Source organism: Girardinichthys multiradiatus, chromosome Y (assembly GCF_021462225.1).
Source record: "Girardinichthys multiradiatus isolate DD_20200921_A chromosome Y, DD_fGirMul_XY1, whole genome shotgun sequence".
Taxonomy (NCBI): Eukaryota; Metazoa; Chordata; class Actinopteri; order Cyprinodontiformes; family Goodeidae; genus Girardinichthys; species Girardinichthys multiradiatus.
The window spans coordinates 13,767,042-13,794,679 of NC_061818.1; the positions used below are offsets into that span (position 1 = coordinate 13,767,042).

The 27,638-nt window shown below is 38.8% G+C and overlaps 1 protein-coding gene across 2 annotated transcripts in view; it reads left to right on the forward strand.

Annotated features, from left to right (window-relative positions):
- The window catches only part of LOC124864239 (myosin-10-like), a 92,859-nt gene that overhangs the window by 38,726 nt on the left and 26,495 nt on the right, over positions 1 to 27,638 (forward strand). For both annotated transcript variants that reach the window (XM_047358927.1, XM_047358928.1), the window contains exons 4-8: positions 13,143 to 13,170; positions 16,987 to 17,089; positions 18,608 to 18,637; positions 24,064 to 24,156; positions 25,721 to 25,784. In XM_047358927.1, the coding sequence (XP_047214883.1) occupies positions 13,143 to 13,170; positions 16,987 to 17,089; positions 18,608 to 18,637; positions 24,064 to 24,156; positions 25,721 to 25,784 (318 nt within the window). The remainder of the gene's footprint in view (positions 1 to 13,142; positions 13,171 to 16,986; positions 17,090 to 18,607; positions 18,638 to 24,063; positions 24,157 to 25,720; positions 25,785 to 27,638) is intronic.

Below are 27,638 nucleotides of genomic sequence, written 5' to 3' on the forward strand. Positions count from 1 at the left end.
TAGAAGTCAAAGCCACGCTGACAGGACACTGACTAAAGTAAATCAATATAACATGGGAAATATTTTACCTACCATATGTGCAATAGCTTTCTACAATGTTTTGCTTAATCTTCTAAATGACATTTTCCTTCAGAGAAATTTCAAAGCCATTGTCACATTTTCATCTGTGTTTAGTTTGTTTTTCTTCTCTCAGCTAAAGCTTTTGAGTCTGTACTGAATTTCAAGTTTATTTTGTACTAAAGATCTTGTGTAAAAAGGAAATTGGCAGGCCTTCAGACTAACCTTTTCACCTGTAGCAACAACTAGCAACTGAAAGTATGAACAACAACACTTAAATGTAACTTGAGTCCAAAAGTATGCTTGTCAAATATTATTTATAACCTTCATAATAAAAGCTGACGTACTTTCTTGATTTTTCCACTGGTATTTTGACAATTTAACGTTGGTGATGAACTTCTTTTGAGGTTAGAAGGCCTCTTTGCCATCATCCTTATCTGCCTCCATAGATTCTCCATCAGATTCATACTGGGACTCTGGTTGGGCCACTCCTAAACATTAATATGACTTCCAGTCAGAAATAAACATATTGGTTGAATTAAAAGATTACTAAGATAACCTAAATCTAATAATTTAGAGCTTTACTGTATTATCTGAAGAAAACAGCAAACCTACCTTTAAATACAAAGGGACAAAAAGACAATTATTTTCTTAAATAATCTATCAATTCCTCAGAAACCCCTTGATTATATTTCTCTATATTTTCTTTTAAAATATAGCTGTTCTTCTTTTATTGGCTAATGGATAATTTGCTACCAAAGAAATTCTTTGCATCATATAAGGGCAAAATATCATTAAACTTCACATGCTATCTGCTATTTAGGATTATTTGAAATAATGAAGAGCATATCGTCTGTTAGTTGATTCCTTATTTTCAACATTCAGAATTTCCATGCAGTCTGGAAACATTTGGAAAGGTATTGAGCTTGATATAAGGGTTTTCACAGTTTGAAAATATGGAAGAAGAAGACAACAGAGTCTCTCATAGCTAAAAGTAATGTCCATCCGTTGGTCCATCCATCCAAAAGCTAGTGCTCAGACATTGCTGCTACTGAAGGTGTTGCAATGACTTCTGAGACAGTTCTGCTGCTGCTTGGGTGTCAGGAGGGTGTTGGTGTGTGGCTCTACTCCAAAGTGCTGCTTAAACCGTTGTTCAGAGTTTTTGAAGATCGGTTCTTTAAATTTATTATCAGCAATAATTCTCTTACTTGTAGTGGAAAGATGTCATATCACAGTGAACTTGTTGCAAAATTAAGAACATCTTTGCAGGTGGTGGAGACTAACACCATCTTAGATCAGGGAGGGTCCATGCCATTATAGAGTATTTAAAAAAAGTGATTAAAGCTAAAAATGCTTATAATAGTTTTTATTTCTACACAGAAACAGATTAGGAGCACTATACATGATTCCAAAGCAAAGCCTAAATAATTATTTGCAATTATAATAAATGAGAAAAAAATAATCTTAGGTTAAAATATAGCAGTGACTTCATTCTCGTTTACAAACTCACAGACATTTAAAGTATAAACTGAAGAGATTCTTAAAGAATGAGTTTTAAAGGGAATCACTGAGCTAGTATTTGTCACGATGTGTTTTGGTTTGGTATTTCTTTACGTTTATTCAGTCAGGGGTTTTTCTGTTTACTTCAGTGTATGGTTATTTTGTGATTCTTTGCTTCAGGTGTGTTTTCAGTTTCTTATAGATTTGTTAGTTAGTTTAGGTTTTGCTCTGTTCACTGGGTTTTTAGTTGTATTCTTAGATCTGTTATCTTCCCTTGTGTTCTGGTCCCTTGGGTTTGTTTACTGTTGTCTGGCTCCTCATGTTCTCGTTCCTCCCTAATAAGGTTCACCTGCCCTTCTGCCTTCCCACATGCCGGATCCACACCTGTGTCCGGTTTTCCCGATTACCAGCCCTATTGTTTTGTGTCCACCTTTGTCTGTATTTAAGTCTGTCTGTGTCCTTGTTTCCACGCGGTCTCGTAGTCTAATTTAGTCATCTAAGTCGACCTTGTTTATGATTACGCCTGAGATCCCGATTCCAGAACCCTGATTTGCTCATGTGCTGTGTAACCTGGATGACCTGTCTAGCAGCGTCTTTTTGTAAGTAGGCGTTCTGATTAAATCAAGATTCCAACTCACTCTGCCTTCTCTGTGCTTGTCTGCATGTCTGGTCCAGCACCAAACAACCTTATGGCAGTATTGAGTTGTATAACTACTGTTTCTGAGATCTGCTCCACATCTGTTTTGCATGGAGTCGACCATCGTCATGCACCTGGAAACGGGTATTCCAGCCAGGATGAAAGGATTATGTTCAACATTTACTCTGCATTTCATCTTTTTGCATCAGAAACAGTATGTTTTACGTCATCCCAGAGGTTACCTGTTGGATTAAGATTCATGGATTGGACTAGGCAACCAATAACACACTGGAACCAAAGTGCTGCTCGCCTACTGATATGTATGCTGTCTTGCTAAAACACCCATTTCAAAGGCATTCTTCTTCAGCGTGAGGCAACCAACGTGACCATTTATAGTATTTTTTGTTTTTCACTTTGCAGGGGCTGCTTCCCAATAGCTTGGCTACATATAGGTGAACACAGTGACAGTGCTCAAAGCTAACTTTATATCTTCTTTGATCACAGGAGCTGCTCAATGACTCTGTCTTTGCCATTTTGTCTGTTCATTTATCCATTGGAATTGTAGTTTTCGCTTTCTTCCTTGTCTTTTGGTTTTGGTTGCCATTTATTTTCGATCGTTGCAGCTCAGAATCTAACCCTTATCTGCACTTCTTTATGTTTTCCCCTCTCCACTAAACTTCATCCTTAAATCCGTCATCCTGCACCTCTCACACACTCTCCCAGGTTTTTCCTTAAACTCTGCTGTCATTTCCTCGAGGGTGGAGACATTCCTTCACCCATTATGAGCGTCTATTTATGTCCCTGATCTCAGCTGCCGACTGGTATCACAATCTGCAGCTAAATCACTGAAATATCACTACAGATTTATTTGCAAACAGTCAGCTGTTAAGCTGACCATATCTGTTAATAGACAATCTTATTTTAATTCCTTTTTTCCCTTTGTGGTGTTATTGAGCTGTGGTTGTCTGAGCTGTTCCTCTCTGATATCTCTATTTTTCTCTTTTCGCTCCGTTATTGGATCCCCTTCCCACCACACCCCCACTGTCTTTGTCCACACTCTCTTAAGAAGCATTCACTTCCATGAGGGAGCATCCTGCGAATGTCAGTGGAATTTACTGCTGTCTCTCCATTTGGTAATTTGCTGACGTATGAAACGTTTCGCCACACTACCTCACCATATATTACATTGTTACTTCAAATGTTTTGTCGCCGATTTGCAGAAACATAACTGTTAAATATAAAGCACTCAAAATACAAACAAAGAACCATAAAACCTTCCTGCATTTCCATTTACTGAGATTTTTTGCACCACTGACCTGCAGAAAACAACTCCTGTTTCATACCAAAGAGGTCCCTGTGCTGGGAATGAGTTAAATCCGGTCCGTCCAAATTCCAGCAATCACTCACACACTGAAACGTATACATCCACTCACCTCTGTGGGGCCCTCTGCCCTTCTGTTCCCCTGCCGTGTGAATGCCTAATTGACAGCTGATTCAACAGCCTTACCGCCATTGCAAATGAGTTATTTAGTTGCTCAGTGACTGTAAATGAACATACACTGGGTGGAAAGATGTGAAGCACAAGCTGAGCCAGAATACTTTAAATACTGCTTGTTTTTTCATTAATTTTATTTATTTCCCTAGTTTTCTTCTGCTTCCCTGTTCTGAAGTATATGTATTAATTAAAATTGGATATCTGATATATGTAACTTAAATTTTGCATTGCATTAATACTTTATTTTCACCAAATGCTGGCTAAATGTCTCATTGTTTAAGATTTCATACGACATACGACATACGACATAAAGTTTGGATTAGCTCAAAATTGGAAATGACTTGAGGATTTGCTCTTTGACACCGATTTGATACTATTTCAGGAACCTAAGGGACAGTATGAAAACTAACTTATTAAGATTTTAAAGTTTTCAGTCCTGCACAGTTAGAGCATATCTATCTTTTCTTCCACAAAGCTAATCTCTATATTTAATATATGATTGACTACTCTCTTATGTCCTCCTTCACACTAGCCAGAGACCACGACAATAAAAATCAGCTTGAGCATTGATGGTCTGTTTAGTGTTGGAGAAGTATGTTGGGGTGCAGAAAGAGAACAGTGCGATCCCTATTATGAGTAAAAGAGTGTGAGAGCTCCCTGAAAAAAACTACTGTGGCGGGTTTGTGCTTGTTTATTTTTGAGATGGAAACATATCAGGGTCTTGCGTGCTGCATAGAGGAGCCTGGTAGCACCAGTGTCAGTTTATCCTTAACATGTGGCATGTGCACACTAGTCATCAGATAATTTAATGGAGGAGTGGCCATCCTGGCCTAATGCCAAGGCTACAACATGACCCCCGCATTAGTCTGACACGGCTCCAAGTATTTTAATGTAACCCTTGGAGGCACAGCTGCTGCACGTATTGCATCCGGTCACAGCTATGGCTGCAACCTCAAAGATCTGACTCAATTGTTAAAATGAACAGTCCCCACCAATAAATACAGTGCCATGATCAGACGTCAAGCACAGAAAAGTCAGTAGGCGTTGTGCTTCCTGTGTAATATAGCCATTAGCTATGAAGAATTGCGCACATCTCCAAATTGCGCACATCTCCAAATTGCGCAGACTGACTGATTATTATCTATTATAGTTGTAATAATGGCAGTGCAATGTATAAAAAACTTCAGGCTTCAGAACCTCAATATGACTGATTTGGATTTTGTGTGCATGATACCCTCTGACTGCACTCACTGGGACATGTGCACAGATCAGTGTGCCAGATCATAAATATTGCTTAGGAGAGCACGCTCAGGGATGTCATGAGTATCTCCTCCTGCAGCCAATTAGTTTACTGGGAAATTCCACAGATTTGTAAGAAAAGTTCAAATATCAATGGGATTAGCGTTTATAGTAGGACAGTCAGAATAGTGGAAAAATCTAGGTGGGACGTAATAGAGCAGTGGTGCCTTTACACTAAAATTCCATGTTCCACATTTGCAGCATTCCAGCAGGGTTCAAACAATAATGGAGATCCTAGAGACAATAAGGGGGTCTCAATCCTGTGTAAATTGGGCCTTATAAATCAGCAGGTCAGACCTTAAAGAAAGCTGTTAAAACATTTTGTGTGATCACAATAAAGGAGGCTGTGTAGATTTTGAAATTGATGTCATTGTCTCTTCCGTGCTGTAGCCCTGAAGTATACCGCCATTGCAAATTGCTTTTTTCAAAACTAAATTTGTTCTTTGATTCCATTATTAAACAATGTGTGCAGAATTATGTATTAACTTATTCACTGCAAACAGGATGGATGTTATCACAGTTGTTCAGGCTTAATGTGACATTTATACTCTGCAGATCTCCACAGACCATGACACTTCCCAGGTCCCTACTTCTAATGTCTGGGAATGTGAATGAGCTCTGTCTCACACACATCCATACACACGAACCTGAACACACTCACACTTGCTTTAGTCCTCTGGTTTTAAGTAGCTCTGGACTCTGTTCAACCTCTGCTCTAAGCCTTTATGAGCAATTGGGGATATTTTTATATTACCTTTGTGCTAAAACAGTCGTCATATTCTACTGTGATTGGGGAGTTATGTGTGCATTAAAGTGTGCATCCATGTAAATGTTTAGGTAACTCTAACAACATGTAATAGATGTAAGACTAACTACTGGCTTCTGTTCAGGATTATCCCTGCGTGTAAAGAGGTTTCCATGATGCTTGATTTTCACTGTGTGCTGCTATGTTTTATGACTTCTTTTATGAAGCAAACTGTGCAAAGAGTTTGAGCTTCGATGTGGAAAAACTGGAGCACATACATCTGCCAGGATCCCAAAAAAAAAAAAAAGATTTTTATAGCTGTATGCAGCTTAGCATGAAATAGCATTTAATTTGGTTTTGTGAAGAACATATTTGTGTTGGAAAAAGGAAACTTGAGGATATAATAGCTATTGAATTTCCTTTTTTCTGTGTTGTAAGGCGAAAGGCAAATTATGCATGGTTTTCAAACATTTTTGTTACAAATAAATATCTAAAAAGTTTGCTGTGCATTTGTATGCAATCTTTTCTGGGTCAATACTCTATAGAGAATCATGTTTTGCTGCAATTGCAGTCTTTCGGTATATTTAAAATCCACCAGTGTTGCACAACCTGAAACTTTTGCCCATTCTTCTTTGCAAAATAGCTGAAGCTCAGTCAGATTCGATGGAAAAAAAGTCAAGTGTTTCCACAGATTCTCAACTGACTTTAAGTCTGGACTTTTACTGGGTCATTCTACCACATGAATATGAACAAAACTATTCCACTGTGTGTTGTATGCTTACGGCTATTTTAACTACTAAGAGGTTAATCGTTTATCTGCAGCCATCTTCCCATCAACTGTGCCCGACCTCTATGCCCCAGCTGAAGAAAAGCATCCCCACAGCATGATGGGGCAATTATTGACATATCATGCTTTTTCTCATGGACAATGTGTAAATGACAATATCGTGACTATTTGAGGATACAATTCCATAGCAGCCATTACCCATCTGCAACTAACTAGCTCTGTTTCTCTTAGCGCTTACTAAGAGGCCAGCTAGATACCCTGAGATTTCAGCGTTGGATGATATGTTATCAGATATGTTTGTAATGGAAAGGAGATCTGGATCAAGGATTGGTGAAAAGGTGGAGACGGTAAACAAACAGGCCTTTAGCGGGACGTCATCCTTGATGAAGGATCTCAGCTTAGCTCCTTTAAAACCTCCTGGGTTTGTGGAATCTCTGGTTTGGCTGCTTAATTGGCTAAAGGATGATAAACTTTAATATTGCGGCCCTTGTCAAAGGTTGGGTAATTTGGTTGTAAATAATTTGCTAAGCTGTGGCTTTGTAAAACATCTTTTATTGTGGTCTCTGGTGCTTTTTAGCCAATACTTGAGTTAATTTGAAATGGTCATTATATAACTTATGTCCCCATGAATACATAAAATGTTTTTGCTGATTATGATCTGGTTTCAGCTGGATATGTTGGGAAAGTTTTTATGGCTGTGGTTAGGAGTCTTCAAGGTTTTCTTAGTCAAAGTTTGAATGAGATGTTTTCTTTTCACTTCTGGATCTATGAACTGTGGCTGCTGGAAAGTTCAAGATCAACCCATCTAAAGTCACAGTATTTAGCAACAAATTAAGAACATTAGTACATTTAAAACAAATTATGTATAATTAACATGACTTATTAACAAATATTTTATTTTGTTTTCCTTCCTTAGAATTTCCTTCCAAATTATAGTGGTGAGTGGCAGTAAGAAGGAAAATAAAACCCATGAGCAAACAAAACGTTAGTTAGCCTCTTTTTTAAATGAAAGTAGTCATATTTGCTAGGAACAGGACCTCTGTGGGATGGAGAAAGGTGGAGGTAAGTATTCCACTGTGGAGTTTGATAGCTTGAAAGATATAAAGTCACCAAATGGGTTCTAAGGCTGTACAAGGTTATAGTTCATAAGGAGGGTAATGGAAATGATCTGGAGTTTTGTGGAGAGGAGGTTGGGGTACCGGGACTACTCTGAAATTTCAAGAATGAGGGTTTGATTAATTTTCATAGGGAACTTTATTTAGCAAAAAATACCACAAAAAATGCTAAAAAAAAATATTTATGCATGTGTCCATGAGATACAGAGCTTTACATGGCTTCCAATGTAGTTTAAGAAGTACAAGCTTTATTATAGTTTAGCCTGTGCTTTATCATCTACAACCACCTATGTTCCACTGTATATATCTGGAAATGGCTACTGCTGAGCTGAAAACATTGTTTCTGTAACTACCTAATACCTGAAATGAACTAAAACATTAGGCCTTGACATGTCACTGCAGCAGTTTTGTATAAGGAACTTTGTTTTTAAAGTTGATCAGTATCTTTTCACCCCCTGAATAATTGGCTGTGAGTTGCAGAGGAAATTATGAAAGCAACTAAAAGCAATAATAGTGCTCAAATTAAAACCATCTGTAGCTGAGAAAGAGCATGTTTCTAATCTTATCATTCAGGGTTGTAGTTTTGGGAGTAATCTGTCTTTGCACCATTCATGGGACAAAAAAAGGGAAATGAGAGCAACTGAGGGAAAGGTGAATAACAAAAGGAGAGAAGATTTAGTGAGGCGATAATAAGCTACTGGAAGAGAAGAGCATGTTCCGTTTTATTGGTTCACTCGAGCTTAGCCTGCAAGGCACCCTGGGTCAACTGGATTCAGGAGTTTGTGTACAGTGGCTTGCAGAATTAATCAAATCCCTTAAGCTATTTCCACAGTGTCACATTTCAACTAAAAACTCTGATCTATTTCACTAGGATTTTATATGACAAACCAATACAAAGTAGATCATAATTGTGAGGTGAATGGCATGTGGTACATGGCTTTTGAGATTCTGGCCTTTATGGAAGAATGGCAAGAACAATGTCATGGTTGAAAGAAAACCATAAGAAGTTTGCAGTTTGCTACAAGCCATGTAGCAACTACGTGGAAGAAGGCTAGTCAGATAAAACCAAAACTAAACTTTTTAACATGCATGTAAAATGCTTTGTGTGGCAGAAAACTAACAATGATCATTACCCTGACAACACCATCCCTATAGTGAAAGAAGGTGGTAGCAGCATTATGCTGAGGGGATGTTTTCTTCTGCAGGTACAGGGAAACGGGTCAGAATATATGGTAAAATAGATGGAGCTAAACACGGGGCAATCCTGGAAGAAAACCGGACTGGGATGGAGGTTCATCTTTCATCAGGACAATGCTAAACATACAGCCAGAGCTACAATGGAATAGTAACTTTTTATGTTACAATGGCCTAGTCAAAGCCCTGATCTAAATTCTATCAAAAATCTGACTAGACTTGAAAATGTATTTTTACAGATACTCCCTATCCAATCTGACTGAGCTTGAGCTGATCATAACGAAAAGAGTTCAGTCTCTAGATGTGAAAAGCTGGTAGATCTACTGTGGTTTTAAAAAGTTTTAACTCTATTGGGGCTAAGTACAAAACTCACCAGTCTTTTATGATTTTTATATAAAAAAAGATTTTTAAAACAATGCACACTTTTCCTTCCATGTCACAATTATACATTATGTTGTGTTAATCTCCTATGTTAGATTCTACTTTAGGATTTGTTTTTGAAATATGGCAAAATATAAAAATGTTTAAGTTGTACAAACACTTTGCAAAGTGACTGAACATTATGCATGATGCACACAACAAACATCTAATAACAACAATTCATTGTTTTTATGATAAATGTATATAGTTGACCAATGGACGCACATGCAAAGACTATATGTTTGACTTTGAGTTAATTACCAAACTTGGCTCTCAAAGGTAAAAAGGAGAATTTAGTAAAAATTTTGTTCTTGCAGCCATTTAGGGATTTTTTAGGGTACGCCTCAGCTCCAACTGTTTTCTGCAGAATCAGAGGAGGCATTTTATAAAACTAGATTTTACCTGTGGAAGGTGAGGATCTTCATTCTGGCCGACCATAGAGCTAAATGTCAAGATGGGGATGCTGGATTGAAGGTTGAATTAAAGTTTGGTTGCCAATCAAGGAACAAACTAAGGAGACTTGATAATATCTCAAAGTCAAATAAAAAAGTGTGAGGGCATCAGAAATATAATTGGTTAATAGGTAGTAGATTAATTTAGTCTGAAGTGAGTATGTGAGGATTTTTTCTTGCTCTTTTCTTTCCATTAACAGTACATTGTGAGTTTTATTGTAAAAACCGGTGTTAAATCTTTTATATACACACACAAGAATAAATTTTTTCCTCATCATTTGAAGATTAGAAGCATGTGTTAGTGTCACAGAATGAGGTCACTCATTAAATGCCTCTTCTGTTCAATCATGTAATTCTTAGCTGATGATGCTCAGAAGCTGTGTAGCGAATGTGTGTTTGGTTCTGATATTCATGGTGGGTTTCACAGTTCTCCATGTAGTTTTCCAGTGGGAGTTGTGCCTTTGTGAAAAACCTGCCTTTAGTACATATGATAACAATCAGGTCTATGGAGAGCTATGAAATAAGAACAGGAAAAGTAATCAAGCTTTGACTCATTATCAAGAGACACATCTTTAAATAAACAGCTCATTTATCATTCAAAACACAAGCTTGCATATTTGATTCTTAGTATTTTTGCAGATGTTTCAACTTGTCTGGTTTACATTTACATCCCCTGTGAAAAACAGGCTTTCAGTGTATATGGAAGCTTTTTAAATCAAATAATAATCTGCACATCTACACAGTCAGTCAGTTTTACTTGTTACTAGCTTAACAGAGGTTTACTCTTCAGTGCATGAAGAAAAGGTGATGTTTCTGGGAAAGATAGCCCCTTCAATCTGTATGAGCCACCTGTGTCAACTGACCGACATAAGTAAGGTGTGAGGAAAATGTCCGTGGAGCTGCCAGTTCTGGTAAACCACTCACTTCTTTGTAAGGCTCACAGACAGGCGTTGATTCGATAGGAGTTTTATAGCTGAACCCCCCTTTACTGTCTGTAAAGGTGCTTCAATACTTTAATGTTTTATCAGAAAGGTATTTATTCTGTATATATTACTAAGAAATTCTTTAGGATTTTCTTACACGGTGCATAGACTAGATACAAGAAGCTATAGATTAATTAGTTTTTATGTCTTACCTTGGGTCTCAGTCATAGAAGGCATAGTTAATATGAAATTCTTCCTTTTATTTCAATTAATAAATTTTTTTTTTACTCAAACCATATATATGGGAACATGTTTGCAATTATTAGTTTTGTAATCTCTAAGCAGAAGCAACATGGGCAAAGGAGGAACCCATTACGTGTTGGTGCTGATACAAACTGAGCATCTCTCAGTTTTATTGTGTAGCAAACTGCTACATCACTGTTTTCCTGATGGGGTTTTGTGTGTTGCAATCTGAAGGTTGTGGGTTTCAGCTTCCACATGTAGATGTGCCCCAAGACAAGACACTTAACCCCATGTTGTATACTGATTTGTGTGTCGGTGTGTGAATGTTTCCGTGTCTGTGACTGTCAGTGGGTGCATTTGGCTCTTGTGTAAAACGCTTCGAGTGGTTGGGAAAGTGAATTAATGTTTTGTCCTAAATGAATGTAAGCCTCAATATGATGCTCCAGTGTGTGTGTGTGTGTGTGTGTGTGTGTGTGGGCGGAGAGGCATTTTAATTAGTAAGCTATTATAATTTCTGACAAAATGTAATAAAAAATGTGCATGGCTTTATTTGTTTCTGAACATATATTTGACAAAACATATAGCTAAATTGTTTTGATAAGCTCACATCTTGCTGTTGTTGAAAAGGTTTCCATGCGGAACTGTTTGTGAAATGCTAGGCTAATATTAGCATGTTTACTCTCTGCTTTGATATGACTCGCTGATTTAGCTTATAACACATTTATATCTTTTGCAGACAAAACTTGGAAAACAGTTGTTGTCTTACTTCATAACATTTTTCCTTTGCTTTTTGTCTTGGTGAAAAACATTTACTGTTATAGAAAACTAAGATGGCTGCACGGTGGCGCAGTTGATAGCACTGTTGCCTTGCAGCAAGAAGGTCCTGGGTTCGATTCCCAACCTGGGGTCTTTCTGCATGGAGTTTGCATGTTCTCCCCGTGCATGTGTGGGTTCTCACCAGGTACTCCGGCTTCCTCCCACAGTCCAAAGACATGCCTGTTAGGTTAATTGGTCTCTCTAAAATGCCCTTAGGTGTGTGAATGAGTGTGTGTGTGGTTGTTTGTGTGTTGCCCTGCAATGGACTGGCGACCTGTCCAGGGTGTACCCTGCCTCTCGCCCATAGACTGCTGGAGATAGGCACCAGCTTCCCCGCGACCCACTATGGAATAAGTGGTAGAAAATGACTGACTGACTGAAAACTAAGATTTGTTGGATTACCAAGATACTGTCCAGTGCCTCTAATATGGTTTTGCAAGTAGTGAACATTGATAATAAGCTGTGAATTTTAAAAATCCGCTGCAGAAATCATGCCTGTTCTACTTGCTGGGGTTTCGCAGACAGCACAGGCAGTAATCAACAGCAGGTATCTAGAATTGAGATTCTTCAGGGGCCCAAAATAGATCATTAAAAATGAAATAATCAGGAGCTCAAGACAGTAGCTGAAACAAATTGAGCCATTTTCTAGCTTTTAGTTGAATAACTTAACGTTTTTAGCGATCCTGAGTGATTTTCTTCTGGTTTTGCAAAGTAGTTGTGCAAAACATAAATGTAATTAAAAAAGAAGCATTTCCCCTGATGGCACTGAAGTAGATTTGGATGAAAACAATGAATAAAAATTTTTAATCTGTTTGTTGAAACAAATTAAATTGTGAGATTTATCTGATTAAATAAAATGCCTATAAGTTGAGCGTTATTCACTCTATTTTTGGCTATTTTAATTGCCAATACATCATGCAGAAGAAATTCAGCACTATAAAAGATATATTTTCTCTATATCAGCATACACCTGGAAGTATTATCCAACATCCAAAATAAAAATCTACCAAATTCCCAGATTCCATTTGCAATTTGTACCCACGTGAAGAACTACTTCTTCACTTCTTAATCAGTGTGTGCTCTGATTGTAACAATGTGAAAAATGTTGAAAGTATGTTGTATGTAATTAGCATGTCTTGTTCTTGTTAAATGTTGTTTTTAATGTTTACTGTAGTGCACAGGAGGCCTTTGACAGTTGAGAGGTTACCCATTTCAGTGGGAAACACTAAACCTGTCATCTGGACTTGGAATGAGGTCTATTGTGAGGGATGGCTATAAAACTGTCAACACACTCAGTTAGCGTGACTTTGAAGCAGCATGTTAGAACTCTATGTCAGTAATAACTATTATGGATCATTTAGGAAGAATAAAAACCAGGCCTGGTTAACCTTTACAGTTTTATCTGCTGTCTCACCACTATGTTAGTAAAACAATTTGGTTTTCCTTTTTCTGTAAACAGATCGAGAGGACCAATCAATCCTTTGCACGTGAGTACTTCTCTCTTCTTTTCTTTGCTCTATTCCTGAGGTCGTGTCTAAGAACAGATGGTTAATATGTACCCTAAGTGGTTCTTGTTCTAGAGCTGCTCAGTGGGCTGGCAAATGAAAGGTTTAACAAATAGAGATTATTTATCACCTAATAGCCTTACTTACTGGCCTCAGTTCATGCTCTTGAACTGCTTATACAGGTCCTTCTCAAAATATTAGCATATTGTGATAAAGTTAATTATTTTCCATAATGTCATGATGAAAATTTAACATTCATATATTTTAGATTCATTGTACACTAACTGAAATATTTCAGGTCTTTTATTGTCTTAATACGGATGATTTTGGCATACAGCTCATGAAAACCCAAAATTCCTATCTCACAAAATTAGCATATCATTAAAAGGGTCTCTAAACGAGCTATGAACCTAATCATCTGAATCAATGAGTTAACTCTAAACACCTGCACAAGATTCCTGAGGCCTTTAAAACTCCCAGCCTGGTTCATCACTCAAAACCCCAATCATGGGTAAGACTGCCGACCTGACTGCTGTCCAGAAGGCCACTATTGACACCCTCAAGCAAGAGGGTAAGACACAGAAAGAAATTTCTGAACGAATAGGCTGTTCCCAGAGTGCTGTATCAAGGCACCTCAGTGGGAAGTCTGTGGGAAGGGAAAAGTGTGGCAGAAAACGCTGCACAACGAGAAGAGGTGACCGGACCCTGAGGAAGATTGTGGAGAAGGGCCGATTCCAGACCTTGGGGGACCTGCGGAAGCAGTGGACTGAGTCTGGAGTAGAAACATCCAGAGCCACCGTGCACAGGCGTGTGCAGGAAATGGGCTACAGGTGCCGCATTCCCCAGGTCAAGCCACTTTTGAACCAGAAACAGCGGCAGAAGCGCCTGACCTGGGCTACAGAGAAGCAGCACTGGACTGTTGTGGTCAAAAGTACTTTTTTCGGATGAAAGCAAATTCTGCATGTCATTCGGAAATCAAGGTGCCAGAGTCTGGAGGAAGACTGGGGAGAAGGAAATGCCAAAATGCCAGAAGTCCAGTGTCAAGTACCCACAGTCAGTGATGGTCTGGGGTGCCGTGTCAGCTGCTGGTGTTGGTCCACTGTGTTTTATCAAGGGCAGGGTCAATGCAGCTAGCTATCAGGAGATTTTGGAGCACTTCATGCTTCTATCTGCTGAAAAGCTTTATGGAGATGAAGATTTCATTTTTCAGCACGACCTGGCACCTGCTCACAGTGCCAAAACCACTGGTAAATGGTTTACTGACCATGGTATCACTGTGCTCAATTGGCCTGCCAACTCTCCTGACCTGAACCCCATAGAGAATCTGTGGGATATTGTGAAGAGAACGTTGAGAGACTCAAGACCCAACACTCTGGATGAGCTAAAGGCCGCTATCGAAGCATCCTGGGCCTCCATAAGACCTCAGCAGTGCCACAGGCTGATTGCCTCCATGCCACGCCGCATGGAAGCAGTCATTTCTGCAAAAGGATTCCCGACCAAGTATTGAGTGCATAACTGTACATGATTATTTGAAGGTTGATGTTTTTTGTATTAAAAACACTTTTCTTTTATTGGTCGGATGAAATATGCTAATTTTGTGAGATAGGAATTTTGGGTTTTCATGAGCTGTATGCCAAAATCATCCGTATTAAGACAATAACAGACCTGAAATATTTCAGTTAGTGTGCAATGAATCTAAAATATATGAATGTTAAATTTTCATCATGACATTATGGAAAATAATGAACTTTATCACAATATGCTAATATTTGGAGAAGGACCTGTATATGTAACTTATATAAATCTGTATACAAATCATGACTAGGGGATTTTTTTCCTTCTTTTCAATGTGGTTTTCCTATTTCTTTTATCTCTGTAAAGCCCTTTTCCATCTCCCTCTTTGCCTCCCTCACCCTAAGCGAGTTGCCCAGCTCCCATCATCCTGCTGTGTTGTATTTAAAGACTAGTTACAAATAGCTTTTTGCGGATGCAGGGCTGTGGAGTGGTTCGGCCAAATACTGAGAGTTATGAGTGTGGTTTGGTGGCCTGCCCTCATCCTCTAAGTCAGAGTGTAATTAAGTGGCACTTTCTTTCAGCCTGGCATGAGTCGCCAGTGACGTCAAACCCAAGCTGAAAAATACATCACTTCTTGATGATAATTAATCAGTTTTGCTACAATTGTTCTAAAAACAATGATTTCTGTTGAAAGAAAGGTTAGACATTAACATGTGTAGCATGTCATGTCATTAATGACATTTGCACACATTTGTAGAACTTTAATTAAAAATGTCTTCTTGAAAATCTTGTTAAGCATTTTCACAACGCACCATTCTTTTATGTATACAAAGTTATAATGTAGCATAACACCAATCCCTGCTACACTGTTAGAAAAAAATTAAATCATGAGGTTGAAGAGTTACAAGATTTGTTTTTAGTCAGGAGAAACTGCTTATTTGCTACAAGAACTACAATATCTCCTAAAGGCCCCCCTTAATGCCAGAATAAGTTTGTCCTACAGTCCCCAGAACCTCCAGGACTATTCAAATGTCTCTGTATTCCATAAACATTTGAAAACCTACGTTCATCATGATGGTGGTCATGCTACTAAACCTTTTTTTCTTAACCATAAAGGTTTTTACTGTCAGCTTTCACAGCTATCCTACTAAAATGCCACCACCATCTGCACCAGGATGTTCCTAACAATCTCTGGAATTGAGAGGTTTGTGTGCCTCTGCCATCAATTTCAGTGCTAAACAATGTTTGAGAGCAGATTAAAGCCTTATGCTTTTTCTGTAATTTTAGCCTTTTATCATGTTTATAAATGTTTATTTAGTAATTTCTTTTAGAAATTTAAAGGAAATCAAACAAGGTTGTACAATTTTACTTTAACCAATATTTACTATATAATTTCTGAAGTAAGAAAGCTTTGCTTTGTACCAGAGGAAATTTTTTCATCTTAGTGTTTTTTGTATGTTGTCAATTGTTCAACAATTTACTCTTAAACTGATCCTAGCAATGTCAATTTAGTTGCTAATTTTGGTTTGACTGATAAACTATGACTGAAGCATTTAGTCTTAGTTTATCAGCAAAACACCAGGAAATCTCATTTTACTTGAATTTCTTCAAGTAAAATGATCAGATGAAATATTTACAACTATCAGTATATTGTTTTCTCAAGCAATGCTCCAGCTTTTTCCGTAAAACTATGTTGCTTTAAAACCTTAAGCCAAATACAGATTGACGCCTAATTTGACCTACATTTTTAATCATGTGTTCAGCATTCGAGGTCTTGCCCCTTAGATTCTAGTGAATCATCTAAAACCTCAGTGTACTATGTGCAGTAGAACTAATAACCAGCTACACTAAAACCACTGGTATGTACCTAGATGTAGTGTTGCTGGCCTGATTTTGCTGTTGGCTCTGAGACCTGACTGCGGGAACTGTGGAAGGCCCTGCCTGTACACAGCTATAATTAGAGACAACCAAAAATCAGAGCCTGGAAACTTTGGAGACTGGCTCACAGACCACAGCATTCTCCAGTCAAACATGGACAAACAGGGGATATATATAAAAATCCAGATGATTTTGGTGTTCGTCCAGTCACTCTTTACCGCAATAGTAATGATTAAGGGGGATTTTGTTCATGGTTTTCCAATGGTTTGTTAGTAATTTGCAAATCTTTGGACAATTTACACATTTTCATGTCAATAATAAAACATTTTGCTGTTGTTTTTTTTCACCAATACTTCATTGGTCATATTTTTATCTACATGTTTCTGTGTAAACTGTTCTTTTTAGAGGAGAATCAGGAGCCGGCAAGACCGAGAACACAAAGAAAGTCATCCAGTACCTGGCCCATGTTGCCTCCTCACACAAAGGGCGCAAAGACCACAACATTCCTGTGAGCCTCACTGCCTGAATTTCTCCCCCTTTTTCCCTTTTAAAAATTATCCCATGTAAACTATCTGTATAAACAGATGCAGCTAAATGAGCCTTGGAAAATAGTCATCTGTTTTGGCAGTACCATAATCTGACACTGTAAAATTTAGAAAAATCCAGATCCTAATTTGAGCACGTCACTGGTGGCACAACCCCCAACAATTTAAAATATATATAACTAAAGCTGCTTTTTACTTTTTAATGTTAATCAGAATATCTAAGAACTTTTTTATTAGCTATCCAGGATGTCCTGTTTCCTTGGGGTATAAAAATGACACCATGCAAAGACCCATTTTCAAAAGCCACTGGGCTCTAGGTTTGACCAGAACCAGAATTTTATTTTGCCACCACGCATATTGAGCAAGGTGGTAAGGGAGTTAAAAAATCTCCAAAGCTCACTGTTAGAGAGCTGCAGCAGAGGGGCATCTTTGGTCTTGTTAAAATGTTTTTTTTTTCCCAGTGTGTGTGTAAGCATATTTTGAACGACTGCAAAAATATTCTACCCAAGGGTACAAATAAAGTGACCTTAAATCTTAACCTTTAGGTCACCAAGTCCCCATTATTAGATGTCATCTAGATGCCAAAATATACCAGAAAAAAAGCTCATTATTATAATTGAGACCATGACTTTAACTTAAAATGTGTTCTTTGGTCAGATGAGAATAAGTGTGAGCTTTTCAGGGCAAAAAACACTTCAGGTTTAGCATTAAAATAGGAATGAATGTACAAAAAAGTACTTCATTCCAAAGTGTTAGGTATGGTAGTGGACCTGTAATGCTGTGGGCTTCTTTCTTTCCAAGGGCCATGGGAACATTTTTAGAGGGCACTGCGTTAGGACATCTTTGAACTACCAGTCAATCTTTCAGCATAACAACTGGTTGAACATATATGGCCAAATCAAAACACAAATGGTTCACCACATACAAAATCAACAATTTTCCTATCTCAATCCCCAGATCTAAGTTAAGTAGTGGTGGGCTGAATAGAAGAGATTATAAGAAATTACCAGAGGGAACTATCTAGACTATCTGGAAAGATTGTGAAAGAAGAAAAGTATTTTCTGTCCTATTGGTGAAAGTGGGTTGTACAAAAAGCATGGTTAAACAACAATAACTGTGCCACCAGTGGTTAAATAAAAAAAATGTTTCCACTGAAAAAAGATTTGGGTTTTGTTTATTTTTTTGTGTTGGAACATATTACTGTAATAAAAAAATCAATTTTATTTTTGGAGTTTTTACACATGTAAGATTAAGCATTCATGGCCTGATTTTTTGGTAAGAAATGATGTAATAATCAGGAGCTTTCTAATGAGGTAGTGTGTTCTGGCTACAAAGCTCACGCTTCCTACCAGGCAGTGCCACTCTGGGACAGCCTAGCAAGAGCCGGACTGATGTGAGCTGATGTTCTGTTTTCTGTTGTTTGTGTGCGATATGAGCACTTCAGCTTTTAACACATGCATTTGTTTATCCATAATGAACAGCCCGATTCCCCCAAAGCATTCAAGCTACAGGCAAGTGGATCTCCCGACGAGTGTGTCATCTATTTTGATGTTTGTACTGATCGGCATGCCCTCCTCTTTGAATCTCTGGCTTTTCCGTAATGATGCTGACAGACTAATCTTAGCTATGATGTTATGAGGTATTTGTTTGTGCTGGCTCAGTCTTCTCACATGGTTTTTGGAAAGCCGTGAATCTTCCATTAAACCAACAGGCTCGTGATAGTAAAACAACATTTTATCAGTTGGTCCTGGTTTATTAAAACTGTTTGAAATGAAAGTTTGATGAGAAACATATGCCAGCCAATAAAAGCTCTTCATTAAGCCCTAATGGAGCCTGATGTTGAGCAGTGTGCAGATCAGATGCAGCCACACCAAACAACTCTCCTCCAGCTTCTTTATTTTCTATTTGTTGATACAAATTGAAGAATTCAAAACAAATTTTTGGCATATTTATGCATGTTTTCATTTTGTTAAATTTTTAAGTGCATGCCAGTAGTTAGAGGCCCATATAAACTGATGTTATTATGTGTTATAGTTAGGATCCTATATCTCAATGGTTTTTTTCTAGATTTCTGTTCTGTTGTGATAAAAATGTCTACTGACAATACCATCCTTTGTTTTTCTTAGTTTTAAGCAAACTCTATATTTTCTAGCTCACATTTTTTCTGCATGATCTGTGCTCCTGCTATTTTTCTTTTTCACCTAAATCAGAACCTAATGTTTTGCAAATCTAATAACTGCAGATGCAGAGAGTCTTTATGACTCCTGTAACCTAAAACATTTGGCTCAGACAGTCTTAGTACATGGTTATTAAGCTAAATTCCAGCAGCTGAAAGTTAGAAGCTGTTCCATAAGTGCCTCTGTGGGTCCTTGACCTAGCTGTGCCATCCACACTGACCTTCTTAATGTAGCTTTCCGTCTGCTTTGCATTACAGCTGCCTCTGTGCACAAGCCAGAGGAATGTAGGGATTGAGGGAGAGCAAAGAAAATGGTGGAGAAGTGGAGAAGACACTTAGACTAGAAGAGCATTGGTTCCCATGGGATGTTGCCATGACAATGACAACATCATTTATAAAAGCATGTACTGCTGTGAGTGTCCCAGTCATGGAGAATGCAAATGTGGCCAGAAAAGTACAAGGAGAGCAAATGCAATGTTTTTTTTGTATTTATGTATTGACACATGTAGGGTACCGAAGGACATCGATGCCAAAATTTACATAGCAAACAGTATTACACACTTAATTGGAAAATTTCTTTGCATATTATAAATCTTGTGTGAGCAAAATATCCGGTCAGAAAGATAAAGATTTGTGTTTAGCAGTGTGTTAGCATCCAACATTCTTAGAAAGGTCTTGTATAGTCTTTGTCTCCATGCCTCATTACTCTTTCTCAAGGCTGGACGTGTCTAGTTGTGCTTTTGCTACATAGAGTCAAGAGAGATTGAAATCTTTCTTGACTCCAAAAGTACAATTGGTTTTTATGTTGATCATTAGTCCTACAATTATATTTATGGGGTCCAGCAATGTTCACAATGAAACAGTAATCTGTTTTTAAAAGTACTTTTCAAAGACATGTTTGCAAAACGCCGTACAAGATGAGAAATTAATGATAAAAAAAGAACATAAAAAAACTAAAAGCACAGGCATAAAATGTATAAGACATAAAAGACAAAAAAGAAAAATATAATTATAAAGAAATACAAGTGCTAATATAAGCAATTTTTTGCTAAATAGATGGGTTGTTACCAACGTAAAAGGCTTGATCTCCTTTAGTTATACCAGTCTTTTGTGGGAAATGACTAACAAATTTGGATTTTGAGCAGAGTGAGAAACAATTGTTTAGTAAGATGATTAGATGTAGATATTAGATACTGTCTACTGGTGCTTGGCCTTTCACTGCTTTCTATGTGAACACTTAAACTAAATGTTTTAGACACACTTTCTCATTTAATGGTTTTCTTTATATTTATGATTATTTGCATTAGATTCTCGCTGAAGACTTTAAAACTGAATGAACAAATATGCAATTACTGTAAAAGAACTTTAAATATGTTTCGTATTTTAGATTCCTTAAAGTGATTCATTGCTGTGATGACTGAAATATTAACCTTTGGCCCTCTTTCAATGAACATCTGGGAAGTTCTTTCAAGGCTCGTTGGAAAACCATTACAGGTGACCACCTCACTTGGAGAGAATGCTAAAAAAGCAAAGCAGTATTCAGAGCAAAGAGTGGCTATTTTGAAGAATCTAAAATAGAAAAAATGTTCAGTTATTTTTACACTTTCTATAGTACATAATTCCCATGTGTGATCATTCACAGTTTTGATGCCTTTGGTGAGAATCTACAATGTAAATAGTCATGAAAATAAAGAGACCCATTAAGTAAGAAAGTGTATCTAAAACCTTTGACCGGTAGTGTATATCTTAAAATAAATTCTAAACTTAGTGCCAGTGTAACACATAGAAAACATGACTTACAGCAGCTTGCTTCTTAGAACATCTCAATATCCTGGCTGCAACATTCAGTTTGATTTGTAAATGCTTTGGTGATGTTTTATAGGCAAAATAAAATAAATTCATTAACCATTTTTTCAAGTTCAGCAGATTGCAAACGCGTTTGAAAGAGGGATGACCTTGGGGTGGATTTTACGTGAAAATTCAGTGTTAGGTTGTCTTGCCTTTTAAGAGAAACTCCTGTTGTTTAAGTTGGAGGAAACCAGTCCAAAGCAAAGCCAGAAATACAGGCCAGATGCCTACGCCTGTTGAGTAAAATACTTAACAGGCTGTATCAAAAACTGTGGTCAAGTAGATCTTTATGTACCTTTAATAGAGCAGAATTTATAGAATGCTGTTTTGACTGCTACAGTGCCTTGCGAAAGTATTTGGCCCCCTTGAACTTTTCAACCTCTTGCCACATTTCAGGCTTCAAACATAAAGATATAAAATTCAAATTTTTTGTGAAGAATCAACAACAAGTGGGACACAATCGTGAAGTGGAATGAAATTTATTGGATGTGTCAAACATTTTTAACAAATAAAAAACTGAAAAGTGGGGCGTGCAATATTATTCGGCTCCCTTGCGTTAATACTTTGTAGCGCCACCCTTTGCTGCAATTACAGCTGCAAGTCGCTTGGGGTTTGTCTCTATCAGTTTGCACATCGAAAGACTGAAATTCTTGCCCATTCTTCCTTGCAAAACAGCTCGACCTCAGTGAGGTTGAATGGAGAGCGTTCATGAACAGCAGTCTTCAGCTCTTTCCAAAGATTCTGAATTGGATTCAGGTCTGGACTTTGACTTGGCCATTCCAACACCTGGATACGTTTATCTGTGAACCATTCCATTGTAGATTTGGCTTTATGTTTTAGATCATTGTCTTGTTGGAAGATAAATCTCCGTCTCAGTCTCAGGTCTCTTGCAGACTCCAACAGGTTTTCTTCCAGAATGGTCCTGTATTTGGCCCCATCCATCTTCTCATCAATTTTGACCATCTTTCCTGTCCCTGCTGATGAAAAGCAGGCCCAAACCATGATACTGCCACCACCATGTTTGACAGTGGGGATGGTGTGTTCAGGGTGATGAGCTGTGTTGCTTTTACGCCAAACATATCGTTTTGCATTGTGGCCAAACAGTTTGATTTTGGTTTCATCTGACCAGAGCACCTTCTTCCACATGTTTGGTGTGTCTCCCAAGTGGCTTGTGGCAAACTTTAAACAAGACTTTTTATGGATATCTTTGAGAAATGGCTTTCTTCTTGCCAGTCTTCCATAAAGGCCAGATTTGTGCAGTGTACGACTGATTGTTGTCCTATGAACAGACTCTCCCACCTCAGCTGTAGATCTCTGCAGTTCATCCAGAGTGATCATGGGCCTCTTGGCTGCATCTCTGATCAGTCTTCTCCTTGTTTGAGATGAAAGTTTAGAGGGACGGCCGGGTCTTGGTAGATTTGCAGTGGTCTGATACTCCTTCCATTTCAATATGATTGCCTGCACAGTGCTCCTTGGGAGGTTTAAAGCTTGGGAAATCTTTTTATATCCAAATCCGGCTTTAAACGTCTCCACAACAGTATCTTGGACCTGCCTGGTGTGTTCCTTGGTCTTCATGATGCTCTCTGCGCTTTGAACAGAACCCTGAGACCATAACAGAGCAGGTACATTTATACAGAGACTTGATTACACACAGGTGGATTCTATTTATCATCATCAGTCATTTGGGACAACATTGGATCATTCAGAGATCCTCACTGAACTTCTGGAGTGAGTTTGCTGCACTGAAAGTAAAGAGGCCGAATAATATTGCACGCCCCACTTTCAGTTTTTTATTTGTTAAAAAAGTTTGACACATCCAATAAATTTCATTCCACTTCACAATTGTGTCCCACTAGTTGTTGATTCTTCACAAAACATTTGAATTTTATATCTTTATGTTTGAAGCCTGAAATGTGGCAAGATGTTGAAAAGTTCAAGGGGGCCAAATACTTTCGCAAGGCACTGTAAATACCTACTTTTATATTTTGTTAGCCTCATAGCCTAAGTCATATGACTTAGCCAATTACGCAATAAGGCCAACGATTTGCAATTATACTTAATATTACTATAAAAGAAATGGCTTTAGTATTCTGATATTAATAGCTGTTAATAGACTTTGTACTAGATTCATAACAACATCCAACCTTAGAGCAAGTCAGAGCCATGTGAAAACACACTCTGTTCGTTCTGGGCAATACAAAGTCCTCAGTCAGCTCAGAATACGATCCAATTTACAGTAGAAATAGTTTTTGTACTGTCATTATCATTGAAAAAAGAAATGATGTTAACTCTTGAAGAGATAACATTTTTTAGGAGACATTTTTAAGAATTTATTTAGTTATTTATTTAAATGTAACATGAGTGTCTCAGTCCATCATTTTGATGAGCCAGATTCAGCCATACAGGGTAATTTCCATCTGCAGTCCCTGGCATGTTCATGGTGTGAAACAAGATTAGAAAAAGATTGTGGCAAACCGGCCATTAATGCTCGTTCGCTACATACTATACAGTTTAGATTATCACAGTGGGATAATATGCAGGCCAGCAGAAACGTCTCCAAAGTAACCTCTCTCCATAAAACATTTAGAACAGCACCCTTATTTCAGTGCCTTCATAGTTTAACAAGGTCTCTCAAACTGTTTGGTTGTCTTGGCCCCTGAATATTGTTGAACTCGCTTGACAAAAATATCACTGTTCAGTTGATTTAAGTAAAGACAACAGAACCTTGATGAATTGTAGCTTAGCAAATTGACTTGGCTTCATTTTTCTCTTTTTGCTGTCATGAAATATTTATTTAGCTTCACATACCTGTGTGTGTATAAAAATACAGAATTATGAAAATAGTAACTAAAAAGTATTGGGAAGGAATTAGAAACATTTGGGAGCCTCTCATGTTTTTGTATTTGTTTACAGGGGGAGTTGGAACGTCAGCTCCTGCAAGCCAATCCAATCCTTGAGTCATTTGGTAATGCCAAGACAGTAAAAAATGACAACTCATCTCGCTTTGTGAGTTTAAATTATGTGTTTAAATGAATGTTTTCCTAATTTAACATATTGAGGAAGAAAATCAATTTTTCACCCCCACAAGATCAGTTTTTGATGAACTTCTATAACTTGGAATATGTTGATTAGGAGTGTGACAGTTCCTGTGGCATGAGACTCATGGTAATAAACAATATTCTCATCGAGGTGAACTCTGTCTAAGTCAGTTCTTTTCAGCCTGTGTCTTAACTATTATTACAGACCCTAGATATAACGATGGCAGCTTTAAGCTTGATACACCGAATGTAAGTTTGACACTTTTTTGTAGTAAGATAGAAAGTAGTTCTTGAGTTTCTCTAGTGTGTCTACACAACATATAAAGACTTTTCTTGTTTTACGAAAGCATTGAAAAGGTCTGCACCACTATTGAATCCCTTGTGGAGCAGCATTTTGTATACTCAACAGAAAACAAAATGTAACAGATAAGATACAAATTATTTGTTAGCACTATGAGACTAAAGCAACTAGCTAACCTGTACTTGATCATTTTGCCACAGTTATCATCTCTTTGTTTATTTAATATTACTTTAAACCTAAACATGGTAGAGATATTAATAATTCTGGGTTTAATCATATACTGGTCAAAGTTTAACTTGATTATTCTACACTGATTAATGATTCTTTAAAATACAGTTTGTGATTCATTTTTGGTAAAGGGGATTCTTAGGTGTAGCAAAAGTATAACTAAAATCTTATCTTGTTTTCTTGTGCATCATCTCATCTCATAACTTGGATGTTGATAGATATTACAAAACTTTTTTTTCTGTTTTCTTCTTCTTGTTTTATTTTCCTATTGTAATTGTGAAACAAACATTAAGAACATTAAGGAAATTTAATGTAGAGGATTCTGCAAAACACACATACAAAATATTCCTGTAATTGCTCAAATAAAACTTCAGGTCTCTTGCAAGCAGCAGAAAAATCCGGAATGTCAAGAAACTGTTTTTGATCAGGCAAAAATCTGTTGAAAAACCATGCAATATATTTTTGTTGTTTTTTTAATAAAAGGAGGTCACTTTGTCACCTTTTAAGGTTTTGTTAGGCTTTACAACATTTGAGCCACTAATTGAACTTGGTTTTGTGCACAGTAATGAAAACAATAATCGCCCCAAGCGTTTTACATTTCTTTGTGACTAAGTAAACCATGTAGTCTGGATTAAGCACCATGGTGGTCAGGTCCACATTAATCACAGGTGTGTCTGAAGAACCGCAGTGAATACTTGCAAACATAAGGGCACACGTTCCCACAGACTTACACACATTTGCTGTCAGGAAACCACAGGCATGCCTCAAATTCCTGCCTGACATGCTAACCTGGCACCTCCTAATATAGGCATTTTGGTTCCTCACTGCATTTTTGTCATGAATAAGAAACCACAGGGAGGTATGTAAAATACAGCTGAGCCCAGAAGGAGAAGAAATGTAGATGAATGAAAGATGCAAATCACATGAAGCCATAAAGTTACTAAATGGATGTATCGTAGTGATTTTGATTAATAAAGAGTTGTACATTTGTCTTGTTCTACAGGGGAAGTTCATCAGAATCAACTTTGATGTCACAGGCTACATTGTAGGGGCCAATATTGAAACCTGTATCCTTAATGCCAGGTCTGCTTGAAGGAGCTGAATGATGGATCACTGTTTAAAACAGAAGCTAAAAGGGGTGTTGCGTGGTGTAGCGGTAAGGTGGGTGCCTCATCCATATACAGAGGTCATTGTCCATGATGTTGCTGTCCTGAGTTAGATTCCTGACCTTTAGACCTTGGCTGCATGTCTTTCCCCCTTCTCTATCATTTCCTGTCTGGTAACTGTCAATAAAGGGCACTACTGCAAACAAAACAACGACACTTGAATTAAAAACAAGAGCTAAACCACAGGTGTGTTAAGATGCAAAAAAACAAGGCGTGTTCAACACATAATGTCTTTCTTTCTCTACATACATTTACTTAATCTTTTTCTTTGGTGAGAGAACAAATGGAAAAATACTTGTACTCGTACTCATCGTCTTCCGCTTCATCCGGGACCGGGTCGCGAGGGCAACAGACTCAGCAGAGACACCCAGACGTCCCTCTCCCCAGACACCTCCTCCAGCTCCTCCAGGGGGAGCCCAAGGCGTTCCCAGGCCAGCCGAGACACATAGTCCCTCCAGCGTGTCCTGGGCCGTCCCCTGGGCCTCCTCCTGGTGGGACGTGCCTGGAACACCTCCCGAGGAAGGTGTCCAGTAGGCATCCGGTATAGATGCCTGGGCCACCTCAACTGGCTCCTCTCGATGTAGAGGAGCAGCGGCTCTACTCCGAGCCCCTCCCGGATGGTCGAGCTCCTCACCCTATCTCTAAGGGAGTGCCCGGCCACCCTACGGAGGAAGCTCATTTCAGACACTTGTATCCGGGATCTCGTTCTTTCGGTCATGACCCAAAGTTCATAGCCATAGGTGAGGGTAGGATCGTAGACCGACCGGTAAATCGAGAGCTTCGCTTTTCGGCTCAGCTCTCTCTTCACCACAACGGACCGGCACAGTGCCCCCATTACTGCGACAGCCGCACCGATCCGTCAATCTCCCGCTCCATTCTTCCCTCACTCGTGAACAAGACCCCAAAATACTTGAACTCCTTCACTTGAGGCAGGAGCTCCCCTCCAACCTCAAGAGGACAAGCCACCCTTTTCCGGTCAAGAACCATGGCCTCGGACTTGGAGGAGCTGATCTTGATCCCAGCCGCTTCACACTCAACTGCGAACCGCCCCAGCGCATGCTGTAGGTCTTGGCTAGAGGGGGCCAACAGGACCATGTCATCTGCAAAAAGAAGAGACGAAATCCACTGGTCCCCAAACCAGACCCCCTCCAGCCCTTGGCTGCGCCTAGAACGGGGCCCTGACTCCATACTCCTGGAGTACCCCCCATAGGCCACCACAAGGGACACAGTCGAATGCCTTCTCCAGGTCCACAAAACACATGTGGACCGGTTGGGCAAACTCCCATGAACCCTCGAGTACCCTGTAGAGGGTATAGAGCTGGTCCAGTGTTCCACGGCCGGGACGAAAACCACACTGCTCCTCCTGAAGCCGAGGTTCGACTATCAACTGGACTCTCCTCTCCAATACCCTGGTGTAGGCCTTACCTGGGAGGCTGAGGAATGTGATCCCCCTGTAGTTGGAACACACCCTCCGGTCACCCATCTTATGAAGGGGGACCACCACCCCAGTCTGCCAGTCCAGAGGCACTGTCCCCGACCGCCACGCAATGTTGAAGAGGCGTGTCAACCATGACAGCCCCACAACATCCAGAGACTTGAGGTACTCAGGGCGGATCTCATCCACCCCTGAATCCGTGCCACCACGGAGCTTTTTAACCACCTCGGTGACTTCAGCCTGGGTGACGAAAGAGTCCAACCACGAGTCCCCGGCCTCTGCTTCCACCAGGAAATGCGTGATGACAGCAGGATTGAGGA